The sequence below is a fragment of the Anguilla rostrata genome, chromosome 4 (assembly GCF_018555375.3).
Source record: "Anguilla rostrata isolate EN2019 chromosome 4, ASM1855537v3, whole genome shotgun sequence".
Taxonomy (NCBI): domain Eukaryota; kingdom Metazoa; phylum Chordata; class Actinopteri; order Anguilliformes; family Anguillidae; genus Anguilla; species Anguilla rostrata.
Window position 1 is genome coordinate 28,974,600 of NC_057936.1, and position 16,308 is coordinate 28,990,907.

Sequence of the window (16,308 nt, forward strand, 5' to 3'; positions counted from 1 at the left end):
TGTTGAACACCCCAGTGTGGATGGAGTGAATATTCAACCTGTGAACTGCATCTGTTTGCCCCGGTGAACAACAAGAAGCTTAGGTGAAGGGCGCTGCTCTCATTAATTTAATCTCATTCATTTATTTGTTTTTGATTAAGCCATGTCGTTCTTGCGGTACAAATCAGCTTTAAGCTCCACAGTATGAAATAAATATGACTGTACAGTGTGGCATATGTAAAACAGCAGTGTAAATGCATGAATTTAACATTTTTATTCTTTTTGATTTCTGACCATTTCAGAATTCAAATTAAATCAAATGGTCCTTCATTTGCATGCACTTACAGAATATTGCATGTGCACTGTTTGCTTTTAAAGGCATAGAGAGGCGATATGCACCCCATTGACATCAAACAACCCTCTGATATGCTAATGGGGAGCTGGGGAAGAATAGATCCACAGGCTTTGTTTGGATATGGGCCAAGGTTTCTTCAGCTGAATATTACATTCAGAATCGCTTGAATTATTTCCATTGAAAAGAGGTAAAATGGACAAAGTGCACAGTCGCACAACAGAATAATAATCGTGGAATATACACAGATTGATTTCCCCATTTGCCTAAGCAAACGTATCATGCTTCATAATAATGGCTAATTAATTATTGTAATTTGAGTTTAACGGTCATTTCTAGTTGAAGTAGTCGAGTATAATCCAAAAAATATTTCATGCGTTTTTGTTATTTGTTCCAATTATTATTCATTTTACAACCCAATGGATTTTTGCAACCAAAACTCAAAACATCTGACCATGTCAATCATTGAAGCTTCATTACAGCCTGAGTAGTCAGCATTTTCACCCTGATCACTGTGCACCGTTTTGAGAGTTGGTTCAGTGGATAATTTACTTAATGCGGCGCAGAATTTTTAAATAGTCTTTTAAGAATTATTTTAGTATGGAGTCACATTAGGCTGAGACGTCCTGTTGAGCAAAAATCTGTTTTAGCGAGGCCTCTGTGGCCTTTTTATTACCGACACTGTATTCATTCTGAAATTCGGGGAAATGAAGCAGGTTCCAGTGAGCAGCATTCAGCGTAAATGCTGCCGGACCAAGAAGAGCAATACGCCAGATGTGCGCGTTTAAAAATCGCCACAAAATGTTCTCATGTGCTTTCTATTGCAGGGCTTTCAAAATGAGCGTGGATTCAATAAGAGGTCAAGAAGTGAGGGGTCTGCATCAGATTAAAGTGAAAGAGACGTTCATTTTGAGTGAAAGGAGGATGAATCTGTGTGTTTTGCGCTCACACTATTTCTGCACAAGCTCACAGGTTGTCCTGGGATAGATCAATAGGTTTCTGAACTGTTCCTCAGCTTGATTGAAAAGCGGTTTGATTCCATCAAGGGGCTGTTCCACTGCCTGTATTGGAAAAAGGTTTTGTTTTAGTTTTGTTGTTCGAGGTCGAACGAAAGCCAAGTTGTGTTGAATTGAGCTACTTCGGTCATGTTACAAATTCAGCACCGTGCTTCCTGTACTGGTGTGCCGTCGACCACGTTTTTAAAGAAATTCAATAGCTAACGGTCTTCCCAGGTTGGCTAGCCTGCTGGTGGGCGGGAGCAGCCGGGGACACCTCAGTGAGAGGAAACCTGTGAACAGTAACTGCCAGCTTTCTGACTCATATCTTTTCTTCTGATTCCCTCTGGCTCATGTTCTGTATTTGGAAAAATAGCTGTTGTCCCTGTGGATTTGTTATAGCAAAGGTCAATATGAGGTTGTTTTACAAAAATTGGTTGGCAAAAACATACAAAAAGAAAAACGGGTAGTGGTTAAATGTTTAGATTTTTTTGGGGGTGTGTTTGGTGTCTCGGGGGCATGAAATACCTTGAGGTTTCTTTCTTCCCAACAGCACTTCAAGAAACAGAGGAGGCTGATCCCTGAGAGGACGGTGTGGAAGTACTTTGTTCAGCTCTGCAGCGCTCTGGAACACATGCACTCCCGGCGCGTCATGCACAGAGGTACCACCTGTTCAGAGAGTCAGTATACCCCTCCCCACCTGCTCAGAGACACTGGAGTCAGTATACCCCTCCCCACCTGCTCAGAGACACTGGAGTCAGTATACCCCTCCCCACCTGTTCAAAGAGTCCGTACACCCCTCCCTACCTGCTCAGAGACACTGGAGTCAGTACACCCCTCCCCACCTGCTCAGAGACACTGGAGTCAGTATACCCCTCCCACCTGTTCAGAGTCAGTATACCCTCCCACCTCTCAGAGACACTGGAGTCAGTATACCCCTCCCCACCTGTTCAAGAGTCTCACCCTCCCCACCTGCTCAGAGACACTGGAGTCAGTACACCCTCCCCACTGCTCAGAGACACTGGAGTCAGTATACCCCTCCCACCTGCTCAGAGACACTGGAGTCAGTATACCCCTCCCCACCTGCTCAGAGACACTGAGTCAGACACCCCTCCCCACCTGCTCAGAGACACTGGAGTCAGTATACCCTCCCACCTGCTCAGAGACACTGGAGTCAGTATACCCTCCCCACCTGCTCAGAGAGTCCGTACACCCCTCCCCACCTGCTCAGAGACACTGGAGTCAGTACACCCCTCCCCACCTGCTCAGAGACACTGGAGTTAGTAAACCTCTCCCCACCTGTTCAAACACACTGGAGTTAGTAAACCCCTCTCTTCCTGTTTAAACACACTTGAGTTGGTAAACCCAGCTCTACCTATTCAGACACTGGAGCCAGTATACCCCCTCCTCAAACTCAAATGCAGCAGAATCTTTTTCCTGCCCCAAGCCTATATTGCTGACAACTTAGGGAGATTTTATTCAAAAAAATGTCTTTATTTATTAATTTTTTTTTTATTTGGCACCCAGCGTGGGGCTGAGCATGTCCAATTCCCACCCTAATTTGGAATGCCCAACTGTCTGCAACCACAGCAGCGTGATGCGTGAACCCCACTGCCGATTCAGGAGAGTGTAGACAACCGCGGTTCTCCAAAACACACGGTGTTGCCGGTCTGCTTCTTCTCACGCCACAGACTGCGGCTAAGCTTGCATTTCATATGCAGCTTTAACATGCAGTCCACGTGCATCAAATTGACCAGCGGGGGGTGGTTAGATAGCGATGAAACACAGACCCCTGACTGACTGAGCCAACTGCCAATCGCACATTTGAGCTACGGGCCACAGTCGGCACTGGCACAGTCCAGATTCCACTGGCACCGTGGAGGCTCCTCCGTGCATCACAGCGATGTGCCTTAACCGGATGAGCCACCCAGCAGCCTCGTGGGGAGATTTTTGTGTGGTCCTCCCATCTGAGGATGATTGCGTGCTGTAGTGTTTTAGTCGTCATACAGTGACATTACATTACAGTGCTTTACATATAGCCTGGGCCCTTGAAACCCACTGCCCTTCATGCTTACTGTAAGATTATTTTCCCTCTTACGGTTTGTAGCAGATATTGATTTGCATATTTCCTGTACGTCTGAAGTGGATGCATTTCTGCTGTTCTGTGTCTAATGAATATACAATAGACATTTCTGAAATCTGACTCTGAGAAATGTCACGTTGAGCAGGATAAGAAAATGTCTTACAAAATATAATTATGTATGTAAAATGATGACTAATAACACATGTAGATTTTACATATATTACACATAATACACAGTATAATGTGATGAGTGCATTCTGTTACATGGATGTATTACGCTCAGCTATCACTGGAGATTGAAATACCCATGCCAGAAATTGTGGTACAGGAGTACGTTGCTCATATTTTCTAGATCCAGCTTTAAAATCAGTGGGTGAATCACAAATTCAGTTTAATCAATTTGCATGATTTAATGTAAAAAAGCAATAACCAAACCTCTTCAAATGACCTTGTGTTGGCTGTTAATTATTTTGGCTAGAAGTCTTTTGAATGTGCTAGTTTGGAACATCCACTTCAGTATTTTCCTAGGCTGTAGTTCTAAAGTTCTAGTCCAGCAGTTTTTTGGCTACTGTATCGTGGTCTGTGTTATTCAACAAGCACGGCCCTTATTAAATAGCTCTAGTCCAGCTGTATTTTATTTCACCTTCAACAATTCTCCATGTACAGGCCCTCAGCTCTGCCTCCTGATTGGTACTGATGCTTTAATTGCACTTGGCCTGTTGTGTTTTAAATTCATCCTGTGCCATTATAATGAATAGTTTTCTTTTTATATAATGATCCATGGTTGATTATTATTCTGATTCATGTTTATTCAGTAAGCAGTGGATCCAGGCGTTCGGGTGTATGTGTTGGTAGTAATGCGGCGCGTCGGTAGGGGTCGCCCCGAACGTGCGGTGGGCGCGGGGACTGCAGGCGACTGCGGGCTGCGGGGCTGGGCGCTCCTCCAATCAGACGCCTGCTCCGCCTCCGACGTCTGCGCGCCTCCCCGGCAGATCCCAGCGTCCGCCGCCCGGATCCAAAATCCCCACGCCCCAGATCCCGGATCCCCCTTACCCCGGATCCCAGATCCCCCTCGCCCCGGATCCCAGATCCCCCTCGCCCCGGATCCCAGATCCCCTCCGCCCCAGATCCCGGATCACCCTCAGCCCAGATCCCAGATCCCCTGCGCCCCAGATCCCGGATCCCCCTCGCCCCGGATCCCAGATCCCCCGCGCCCCGGATCCCGGATCCCCTCGCCCCGGATCCCAGATCCCCGCGCCCGGATCCCGGATCCCCTCGCCCCGGATCCCAGATCCCCGTCGCCCGGATCCCAGATCCCCTGTGCCCCGGATCCCAGATCCCCCTCGCCCCGGATCCCAGATCCCCCTCGCCCCGGATCCCAGATCCCCCTCGCCCCGGATCCCGGATCACCCTCGCCCCAGGTCCCAGATCCCCCTTGCCCCGGATCCCAGATCCCCCTTGCCCCGGATCCCAGATCCCCCGCGCCCCGGGTCCCAGATCCCCCTCGCCCCTGGTCCGCGTGTTTGCGGTTTGTTAACCGCGATCGCGCACGGGGATCGCTCCCCGTCCCGGCCGCCCCGGTGTCCCCTCCTGTTTGACGCAGGGGGCAGCATAAGCCGCATTAACAAGGCGTGAAATATCGGCCCGGACGCTCCGCTTCCGAACGTCAGCTCCCATTCTCCGGCGGGGCGTGAGGGCGAGCTTCGCCGAGGGGGCGGGTCCACCTGGACTCGCTCGGCTCCCTCTCGGAGCCTGCCCTTCCGTCCGTAACCCGCCGCGGCGTCGGGCAGAAGCAGCGCTCTGCCGCTCCGTCTCCGCTTCCGTCACCTGACCCCGTGTGCTGGGCGACTCCGAGCGCTTCGGCGTGTCAGCTGACACCTGCACGGTCCACTTCACATCCGGCGACGCGTCGCGAGCATCGGGCCACGTTACCTTTCACAAATTCAGTATTTCCAGGTGTTGAACATTAAACGATGAGGCTCATCTCAGTGGGAACTTCTGCTTGCGAGCGACGATTTTTAGAAATCGTGTCCCGGAACTATTTTTTGCGCTTAAACGAGTTGGAGGTCTCGTCTTTCATACAAAGTTTTATATAGTAAATATAATATACAGCTGATTGGCTGTTGTTTTAAATGTGTGATTGTATGCATCCTCATCTGCTTCCTGTAGTTATATTATCCGAGAGGTGTGCTCTATGAATGTAAAACGCTTTTTTTCTCTCTCTGCAGACATAAAACCGGCTAATGTGTTCATTACTGCCACTGGGGTAGTAAAACTGGGGGACCTGGGTCTGGGCCGGTTCTTCAGCTCCAAAACCACCGCGGCTCATTCTTTAGGTAAGCCGTAAAAACGAGAGAGCGGAACGAACGCGGCGGAAAGCCCTTTAATTACACCAGCTGGATGCGTTTCATTATATCGCTCAGGCTGGAAGCATGTGTCCGTTATAAAAAGCCCCTCCCGTAGCCTCTGGGCTAACCCTGCAAAGCGGCGCTGGCTGTATCCGTTTCATGGAGCAGTTAGTGCTTTCCTGTTGCCTTGACCTTTGACCCTTTCCACAGATGATGTCTGGATGTAACTAGCGCAGCCCTGCTACTGCCGTACGATTGTTTCTGCTCCAGAGCTTTATAAAAACGCTGAGCGGACGGGGTGCTGATGTCAAATGCCACTCATTACGATGCGATTTATAGACTTCTCGCAAACACAATCATTCTTATTTGTTTCCCCTGTCCGTCTAAATCCAGGGTACTGCACGGTGTCAGGGTTTGCAAAGGGTCCAATCTTGCAATCGGTCAGCATTGCTGACACATTTGTGAAAGAACAGGCCTGAATCTCCGCACATGTGCCAGTCTTAACACCTTTTATATTTGCGGTGACCTGTCATTTGAAAATGAGATTTTTTTTCTTTTACCGAAGACCATTTTTAACAGCCTGTCTTTTTCTCCTTTTTATGAGTGTTTGTATTGTAAAATCCGAGTTGAAGGTCAGGCCATTGGTTTGAAAGTGCTCTAAAAAAATTTAAAAAGAATAAAATAAATGGAGGTATATTGATTGTGGCCAGCTCCTGACAATGTGTTAATGTTACGCTTGAGAAATGTACAACGTGTGGAAATTAAAAAAAGGAACAGGAGGAAATTAATTTGATGGTACATTAAAAGTTGAGAACACAGTGCCCTCTGCAGGTAGCCGGGGCTAAGCGTGGCCCCGCAGACCCAGTTGTGCGCTTCAGTCATCGAGCATAACCCCGAGCAGGAAGGCTTAATCAGGGGCGTCATTAATAATGTCTTAATGGCGACGCTATCGCCAGGGGATTGGAGGCGCTTGAGGAATGAAGGGATCTGTGATATGGCATCGCTGCATAATGCATCAAGCGCCGCGCGGCGCAACTGCTGGCTTATATAGCCGTGCTACATCAGAGCTGTCAGACCAGTGCGGCCGTTTGAAAGAATGAGATGAATTTCACTTTTTTCTTTTTTAAAATTTTTTTTTTTACATCAAGCGGCATTTCGAACGCGCGATTCTGAGCGCCGCACACGCGCGACGTCGACTTAACCCGCGTTTTGGCGATTTTTCAATAGGAACGCCCTCAATGGGGCTGCGCTGAGGCGACATTAGCGACGTTAGCGCCTCTTTGTACCAGGTTGCATTTTTACTAGCGAAACCTTTTTACTTTATGCGGCGGGGGAGAACGGGCGCGTTTGGTTTTGGGGAGGGGGGGGGGTGGGGTGTGTTCGTTAGGAGGCGCACGTGCCCGTTTGCGCGCGCCCGGCCGTCCCGTACCCCTCGCCCGAGCTCCGGCGGAGTGTGAAATTCATGAGTTTCTACACGGCGGGTTAAACTCACCCAGGGGCACGGAGACCCCGCTCCTGCCTCTCCCTCCGGGGGGGCGAGCAGACCAAAGCCCCCCCCCCTCTCGGCGGGGGGAGCCGGCCTGACAGCTCGGGCCCGTAATGAGACGAGCCTCCGCGGCAGAACGCCGGGGTGCGCCGCGGACGGGGGTCCGGGAAGCGCCGCCGCGCGCCTGTCAATTGGGCGCCTCGGATGCCGAGCCGTGCCCTTTTAACTCCCGCCTCTCACCGGCGCCGCCGCCCGCAGATACAAACAGAGAAGCCGTACTCATCTCTGCATCTGGAGCCAGGGGCTGCTTCCCCTTTAAATTAAATGGAGGGGGTGGGGGGGGGTGGAGTGGTTTGGTTTTTTTTGGGGGAAGAACAAAAGGAAAACAGTGGGGGAAAAAAAAAGCGGAGCTGAAAGAGGTGATTAAAACTGTTAAAAAAGCACCTGTAATCCAGGGTCCATGTCTCTGCAATTAACACCAAAAAATGAGAATGCTTCTAATTCTGTTCCAGCACCTTTGCTGCTTACGAAGTCTGGGGTGAGATTATCATCACGGCAGACGGTTTTTCCTAAGGAAGGGAAAAGAGAAAGGGCTTGGGGGGTGTGTGGGGGCTGGGGGGGGGGGCTCGGTCCATCCTTTAATCCTGTGTACCTGTGAAGGTGCCTTTCTGATCTTTGCTGTGGGGATTTGCTTTTTATTTATTTTTTTTAAAAGAAGATATTTTTTCTTAATTAGTGCACCAAAGAGAATACGTTGCATCGCAGTCTTGGAAACCACCGCCATGACAGTGTTCTCTCTCTCTCTGAAAATGCATCATTGTTATGCCGAGTAATAATAATGAAAATCAATCCCAACATGGCTTTCAATTTATTGGCATGAATAAATAATGTGGTTTTAATTTGTTATGCTGATGGAATATGTTACTGTAGCTTTGGCTTTTTTATGCAACTATTAGCATAAGAGAAGAGGATTCTTTTTAATCATCTAATAATGGATGTTAGGGGACGTTGTTCGAACCGTACCAGGAGACATTCAGCATTCGCAGAGACTGTAACCCTGATGACCAATTAAAAAGAGCTGTACGGTTGACGAGCAACTTAATTGTTATTTTTTGAATTATAGGTCACGCTCCACAATTTAAAAACTCACATTCAAGTTTCAGGAATACTTCCACAGTGCAATTAAAATTCATTCTGACTGTGGACGGGTAAGCATTCCTTCGATGCAAGCGCACATTATCACCGCGCGTTATTGCCAAAGTCCCCGGTACCCAAACTGTACATCAGTGTACCGTGTTACCATTTGGCGCAAAGCATGTCGACATGCTGGGGAGGTAGCGAGGTTTGTCAGAAGTGCAAAAGTGTTGGAACACCTCATCCCCTCCCGTCCACCCCCACCCCGATTCCTGCGTGCTGAATCTTGGGTTTGGTAGCAGGGCTCAAAGCGCAAGCGTTTGCCCGTGTTTTTCCTACCATCAATCTTTCAGGCTCCTGCCCGCCCCCCGAACGCACCCGGAGGTTTCCGGCAGCCGCTGATGGGAACGGGTTTTGCTTCGGGTGGAGAAGAAGGCGCTTCAGACCGGAGTCTTTTACCCGTCCCAGTGGCTCCGGCAGCACGGCCCGCTCACCATTACTCACCTCCAATTACCCGCCCTTCTCCCAGGGCCCCGGATTGGGCGAGGCAGACCTCCCCTCCCCTCCCCTCCCCTCCCATCCCACGCTCCTCTTCCACACCGGCGCTTTATGAATCGTGCAGATGTGTGCCGTGTTATAACTCTGCCCTTAATGTTTACTGACCCTTTTCTTTCCTTCTTTTTTGGGCCTGATGGGGGGGGGGGGGGGGGGGGGTTGTCAGGGTTTCAGTATCCAAAGTGTTCTGTTCTTAAAAAATACAGGGGGCGCGTTTTACACGATGACCCGCTACGTTCGAACGTGCGACATTAGAAAGAATTTTTCAGTCTCTTGGTTGGACTTGGTCTGTCATTTTACTGTAATTCTAACCTTTTGTTGTAAAATAGTAATAAAAATAATAATTATTATTGTTTTTTATTTCAATCATGGGTATTGTGTTCCAGTGTTTGTGAGCCATTGTGAATGCTTACTTTTTGAACAGTAATCCCATGTTTAAATTAAAGTTATGGTTCCTCAAAAAACTTAAACACGAGCATCATGCCCTTATTACTTTTTTATTAGGCACTTCACTATTAAAAGTAAGCTGCCGACGCATATCAAAAGCATTAATGGTGCAGTAATGACAGTGACTTTCTGAAGCTTGCTACGCCTTCCTGTGGCAGGAAGGTGCCACTGCGTCTCTCTCGGTGTGCTCTCTAAATGGCCATGGCTGGTCTGTGTCATGCACATTCTCCGATGTGTGCACTACTGACCAGTGAAAGAAAGAGTGATCTGCAAACGCAAACAATATGCCCACTGTGTTCTAGAATCCCAGATCATTATTTATGCATGTTTGTCTGTCTGTCCATCCTTATGGAAGACATGTCATTTCTAATGTGTTTTTATTCATTTTATATATATAAACAAGATATATGCGAAATAAATTGCAGTCTACATAAGTGTGTGTTATGGTTTGATCTGCACTATTGGAAAATGTAATTGCTGTGTTGTTTTAACTTAAAATAATTAACTTTTTAGTGTTTCTTTTTTAATACACTAGGCAAGAAGAATTGAAATGAATAAAAAGCACTGCTGTTTAAACTCTTCTTTCAGAATGGCACATTTGCCAGTAGTATTTTTTTCATTACTTGAGTCTTTTTTGATGTGCTAAAACCAAAAGCTTTACTGAGCAGCACCGGTTTGACTGTATTATGCGTATTACTGTGTGATATAATATATAATATCATATTTGTATTGAAGTTTCAGCTAGCTTCTGTAGTGCGTGACAACAAGCCATACTCTGGGCATGCACCGCAGAAGCAGGTTTACTCGCTTTGGCGATTCCTCCCCTCCTCACGTCTCTTCTGAGTGTGCGAGAGGGCCGACGCTTGACTAGGCAGCTTCACTTCCCCCCCGTAGCCGTTACGAGCGAGCGTCCACGGACGCGTTCTCACATTCGGGGGAGCGCCTGGGGTAGCGAAGAGATTGACTAACTTGCGTTTCCCTCTCTGTTCCAGTGGGCACCCCTTATTACATGTCTCCCGAGAGGATACATGAAAACGGATACAACTTCAAATCTGACATCTGGTCGCTAGGCTGCTTGCTGTATGAGGTAAAGGAAAGCAAAACGCCGCCAACCAACCTGATCCGCTGCCGTGTGTCCCCCCCCCTCATGGCATGCAACACCCCCCGCCAGCCCCCACCTCCCCCCGTTCTGCTGTGGCTTTTATTGTGAAATTGCGCCGCCATTTTTAAATTTCTTATGAAGCGAGCGTTGTAAGCGGAGGAAGCCTGCGCTACGTTTGAAGTTTTCCGGGTAATTAAACTGACATTTACATATGTTTCAGATAACAAGCACGGCTTTGCCGAGATATGATACTAGGTGCTGTAACGTGCTTTCCAAACATACAGTAGGGCAAATACCACAATCAAATGTAGGAAACGGCAGGTCTGTTTTTCTCTCTGCTGAAACCAGAATTGAAGGTGATGTGGGAAAAGGTCAGCCTTTTATTTGGGGGAAAAAAAAAAACAAAACTGCGTCTTACCAATATTTTGGCAGGTAGCACCGTCGCTGGGTAGTGGAGGAGGGGAGCATTTAAACCTCAAACCCCGTACGTCTCTCTCACATCACAGTTTTCACAGTTACACTTTTGGATCACAGCATTAACCTTCCGAGCTGTGGTACAGCCTTTTTGCAAGCCTTGTGAAACATGCATGTGCCCTTTGAAAAAATCTGAGCTTTTATGAGGCTGTGTTTTTGCTCTCGCCCTTCAAGTAATTGAAGTAAGACTAACACGCTGTGTTGTATCGCACAACGCCGCGCTCGGCGGAAGTCCCAAGTGAGACGCTGATCATCAGGTATCAGCAGGAAAACAAGCGCACAAATAGACACGTTGTTAGTCCGGCACCCACTTCCCTCTGAATTCCCCCGAGTGATTTTATTTTTCTTTTTGGGAAAGCTCACCAGTAACTACATCTCCCAAAGTGCCTCGGGCTGAAAAACAATGAGCCGGGGTTCACTGCCGCTCTGAGACTATAGTTCTCGGCGCTAATTAGTCTCCCAGAATGCATTGGGTCCGCACGCAGTGTGCCTGACTGCCATTAAGTGCCGGTCAGCGGACTGCATTGGAGACATGAATGGGGACCGGTTTTGTGATCCTTGAGGTCTGTAGAAATGAACGGCGTGCTCACATCCACCTTTGAGCCACCGGGGGGCAGGGTTCCCCTCAGTTCGGAAGGTCACATGACATGAAACGAAAACTACCGTGGTCATGGGTTCATCTCCAGTAGTGACACTGATCGTTTCAGCAGTTCGTTTCTGCTTCTCCCCACTGTAAATCTTATAGCCTAGACTCCTCATCTTATTGTACCCATGCACCGTATATGACAACCATGCCCCTATCCCAGAATACGTTGGTGAAATTGCACAGGAACTTGAGCGTTCGTTTGTTTTGATGAGATAAGATTCAGATTTCCTGGTTTCGTCTGGGCTTGAAAATCGCGCATGCAGGCGAATCCCGCCGTTGCTGTGAATAGGAGCGCATGAATGTTTCAGTCGATCCGTCTGGGGGCTGGAAGGGGTCGTAAGGCCTCTGTAATATCAATACTCGTACATTTTGTCCTTGTATCTGCATCTTGTATTCTGTTTGATGGAGGCCCCTCAGTTAAACTTAATTAGTTGCTCTGACCCCAGTGTCTTCTGGCGCACGATAACAGGGGCCTGTGCGTGGCGGCTTCGTCCCCTGTGGCGGCCTCGGCGCGCAGACTGCCTCTTCCTCTCCGCCCTTCAGTCGATAGCGCAGGATTCAGCCGCGCGTTAGCGCGCACTCTGTACCAGACCCCGTCCTCTGGCTCCCAGCACCTCGCATTTGCATTATTGAGCCCTTCTCGTCCTGAACCAGGGGAGTGAGGGTTAATGCAGGGGGCCATGTTGGCTCCAAACAGCTCTATTTGAACATTGGGACCACCCTGTGAAACTGAGTGTTGGGGTGAGGGTGGTCATGGGGCGAAAGGTGAAGGTTGCCTGTGGTCTCTTGCACTCACTCTCTCTCTCTCTCTCTCTCTCTCTCTCTCACTCACTCACTCACTCCCCCTCTCTCTTTCTTTCTCCCTGTCTCTTCTCCTTTTCTCCCACTCTTTTTTGGGTGTGGATAAAGCTGTAGATAAATCAGCAGGAATTATGGCTTGAATTGATTATGAAATAAAACGGGATTACGTAATAAAACATGGTATTATTAAGTCAAAATAGAGGTTCTCTCTCTCTTCCTCTTGTTTCCCTGCTCTCTTTCTCATTCTCTCTTCACCCTATTGTATCTGTTAGGATTATTATTATTAGGGGTCCAAGCAGCGAAGCTGGTGGAACCCTATTGTATCTGTTAGGATTATTATTATTAGGGGTTCAAGCAGCGAAGCTGGTGGAACCCTATTGTATCTGTTAGGATTATTATTAGGGTTCAGCAGTGGGAACCATTATCTGTTAGATATGGGTCAAGAGCAAGCTGGTGGAACCCTATTGTATTTGTTAGGATTATTATTATTCTTATTATTTTTCTCTGCTAAAAGTGTCTGAGGCTCAGCAACCATATGTCCTAGAGCAACCAAATTTGGCAGGTGGGTTCCTATGGCCCCCCACTACTCAGGCACTACAAATCACCTATGTCGGCCAGATGGTGGCGCTATAACAAAGGGTCATGCGTAAAAGGCCATAACTCCCACACCATAAGTTAGATCAACATAAAACTTAATCGACCTATGCATCTGAACGTGCTCTACAACTTTGCCATTGGGACCACCTATGTCCGCCATATTGTTTGCCCGCCATTTTGAATTTTTAGTTGGGGCATGGAAGTTTTCTTCGCTGAAATGTCTGAGGCTCAGCAACCATAAGTTGTAGACCAACCAAATTTGGTAGGTGGGTTCCTATGGCCCCCCACTACTCAGGCACTACAAATCACGTATGTCGGCCAGATGGTGGCGCTATAACAAAGGGTCATACTTTAAAAGGCCATAACTCCCACACCATAAGTCAGATCAACACAAAACTTAATCGAACGATGCATCTGAATGTGCTTTACAACTTGGCTATTGGGACCTATGTCCGCCATATTGTTTGCCCACCATTTGGACATTTTTATTAGTTGGGGTGCGGAAGAGCTGTAGCTCCAAAGTGTTACGACATCTAGTAAACTTCTTTATGGCAAGCGGCTAGAAGACATCCATGGCGACGCAAGTAATCCGACGTAGGGTCTAGTTTTTATCAGCTAGGAGAGGGTCTGAACGTCGGGGAAGCAATGGAAGACAGTGCCAGCCAGAGTGCATGCTAGGCTACTAAAAGTTTGTTAGTAAAAGCTTTTTGAGAGGATGAATAATTACTTTTCTTTGGCATGGATCCATTTGAAGACAGTATCGGGTGAGTTCGTTTAGTCTTTGAATCTGTCATTATGCTGAGAAATAGCTAAACCATTTTATTGATAGGTTTTGAGTTTCTGTGCAAACGCGTGAAAACATGCTGGTATATTAAAACAATGATGGTAATACATATATAGTCCACTTCGTTCCGTTGCTACCATAACATAACAAACTATCTTGTGTCTACAGCTGCGGTTTCTTGCAGCAATTACTAATATTGAATATAAACAAAAGACACAATTTATGCTGTAGTCTGCCAATGTTTAAATAAATAATACGGTATTCTGAGCGCAGTACGCAGGTAGCAGGGATGGCGAGTTGATATTTAGTTTTTTGTTATTAAAAGTTTGTTAGTAAAAGCTTTTTGAGAAAATGAATCATTACTTTCTTTGGCATGGATCCATTTGTAGACAATATCGGGTGAGTTCGTTCAGTCTTTGAATCTGTCATTATGCTGAGAAATAGCTAAACCATTTTATTGATAGTATTTTATTCTGAGAGAAAGCGTATTCCGTAGCAACAAGATAAACCTGACATTAGCCCTAAAATATGCCAATACAGCAGTGAAAACGCTGCTCATTGAATAACGAAATGAACAAGACAAAGTTTTTAAAAATGATACCATGTCATTCTACAGTCAATATCTGGGACTAAACATTGAATAAATATACAATCTTACCACTGGTTTTACACGTAGAGATGTCCCATTTGAGACTGAGTGGTCATATATTGTCTTGGACAATCCGTTTGTGAAATATATGCGCATTTGTGATACCTGGGTAGGCTACCTTCAAATATAGCTGTGCGTAATACCACACCTGTTGCTTACAGCGTTGTCGCCTTTTTTAGTACATTACATTACATTTATTTGGCAGACACTTTTATCCAAAGCGACGTACAAAAAGTGCATTTCATGGTCATAGACAACTGCTAAACACAAGTTCAGTAAGGTACGATACTTATTTTGTGCAGCTATTTCTAGCCAAGAAAACAGTTTGGTTCACACAGTGAACACTATTCAAACCTAACCTCTGCAAAGCCAAATAGGCAGAAGAATAAGCTACAGTACAATTTGGCTTGATTGACAATTTATTTAATCAGTAGGTGAGAGTACAAGCTTTCTAACGATGTATAACATGTCTGATTTTGCTTTTGGAATAGCGTTTTATAGGTCAGCGTAACCGAAACTTTTCTTATCTGCCAATGTCTAAATAAATAATACGGTTGGCTACTCTGCGCGCTGCACGCAGGTCGCGAGTTGATATTTCGTCTTTTGTTTCGTTTTTTTCTCAATGTCGTCTTTATTATTTGAAATGCGTATTTATGTGTTATTATTCTATCTGTCTCTGTGGCGCTCTGAAATGTGCATTCTCTGCTAAGCTGAGCAATGGATTGGAATAAAATATGTGTCTGACGCCTATTTTAGTTGCGGCGCGGAAGCGATGCCGCTCTACATACACGCGGACCATGCTGTTTTATAGTTTTGCGTAGTCTGCATAGTTTCCGCTGTGTGCGGCACTCGCGAAGGGTCAAATCATTTGTGCAGCATATTACACAGGTTGCGCAGGCCATGTAATTAGATTTTGTTACTGACCGTTATAGTTCAAAAGACAACACCTTCATTCATATTTCCAAACCTGCAATATACTGCACCAGTGACCACAAAAATGCTCAGCTAGATGTAACTTGTTGCAACGAAGACATTCACCTGACAAAAGCGCTTTTAGTCGCATATTTAACGTTGCTGTTATAACCTGTTAGTCAGAGCCGTATGCCAGTGACTTCATGTCAGGAGTCAACCAATCATCTTCTTTGCGGCATATGCGGGCACTGGTTACTAACTATACGCTTTTATTTTCTTGAGGAGGTCTGCGTCTTCAACGCGGCCGTGGTCTGCAACCGTCGCACATGCCGCACATTGCGCACACCCCCTACACAGACCCATTTTTACCTGTACTACGCAGAAGTATAAAACAGCCTTTAGTGTTACGACATAGTAAAGGCCTTTACGCCTAGTGGCTAGGAGACACCCATGGCGATGCAGTAGATATGTTGAGTGAAGGTATATGATCATGAGGACAAAACCATTTAACCCTCCTATTATGTTTGGGGTCAATTTGACCCCATTCAATGTTTACTGTCTCTAAAAATATGGTTACCATACTTTTTTCAGCTAGATATTTCATGACTTTTCCTAACTTTATGGGGAAAACATGGCAAACATGAAATTAACTGAAAAAATTATTTTCAATGTCCTGTACACATGTTGTACGCATCGGTGTTATTGGGTCATTTTGACCCCAAACTCTATTGTTATATAAAACCATCATTTTGATCTTGTTTTTGTTGTGTTGGCTGAGGGCACTTTCACATTAATTTGTGTGTGTGTGTGTGTGTGAGAGACAGAGACAGAGACAGAGACAGAGACAGAGACAGAGACAGAGACAGAGACAGAGACAGAGACAGAGACAGAGACAGTGTGTGTGTGCATGAGGAGAAAACAGTTCCCACAAGATCTCTGATCATTCTCGCAACATGGGGGCGGG

The 16,308-nt window shown here is 46.6% G+C and overlaps 1 protein-coding gene across 6 annotated transcripts in view; it reads left to right on the forward strand.

Moving 5' to 3' along the window:
• The window catches only part of nek7 (NIMA-related kinase 7), a 68,108-nt gene that overhangs the window by 35,209 nt on the left and 16,591 nt on the right, over positions 1-16,308 (forward strand). For all 6 annotated transcript variants that reach the window (XM_064332056.1, XM_064332053.1, XM_064332054.1 and 3 more), the window contains 3 exons: positions 1,880-1,988; positions 5,638-5,745; positions 10,372-10,466. In XM_064332056.1, the coding sequence (XP_064188126.1) occupies positions 1,880-1,988; positions 5,638-5,745; positions 10,372-10,466 (312 nt within the window). The remainder of the gene's footprint in view (positions 1-1,879; positions 1,989-5,637; positions 5,746-10,371; positions 10,467-16,308) is intronic.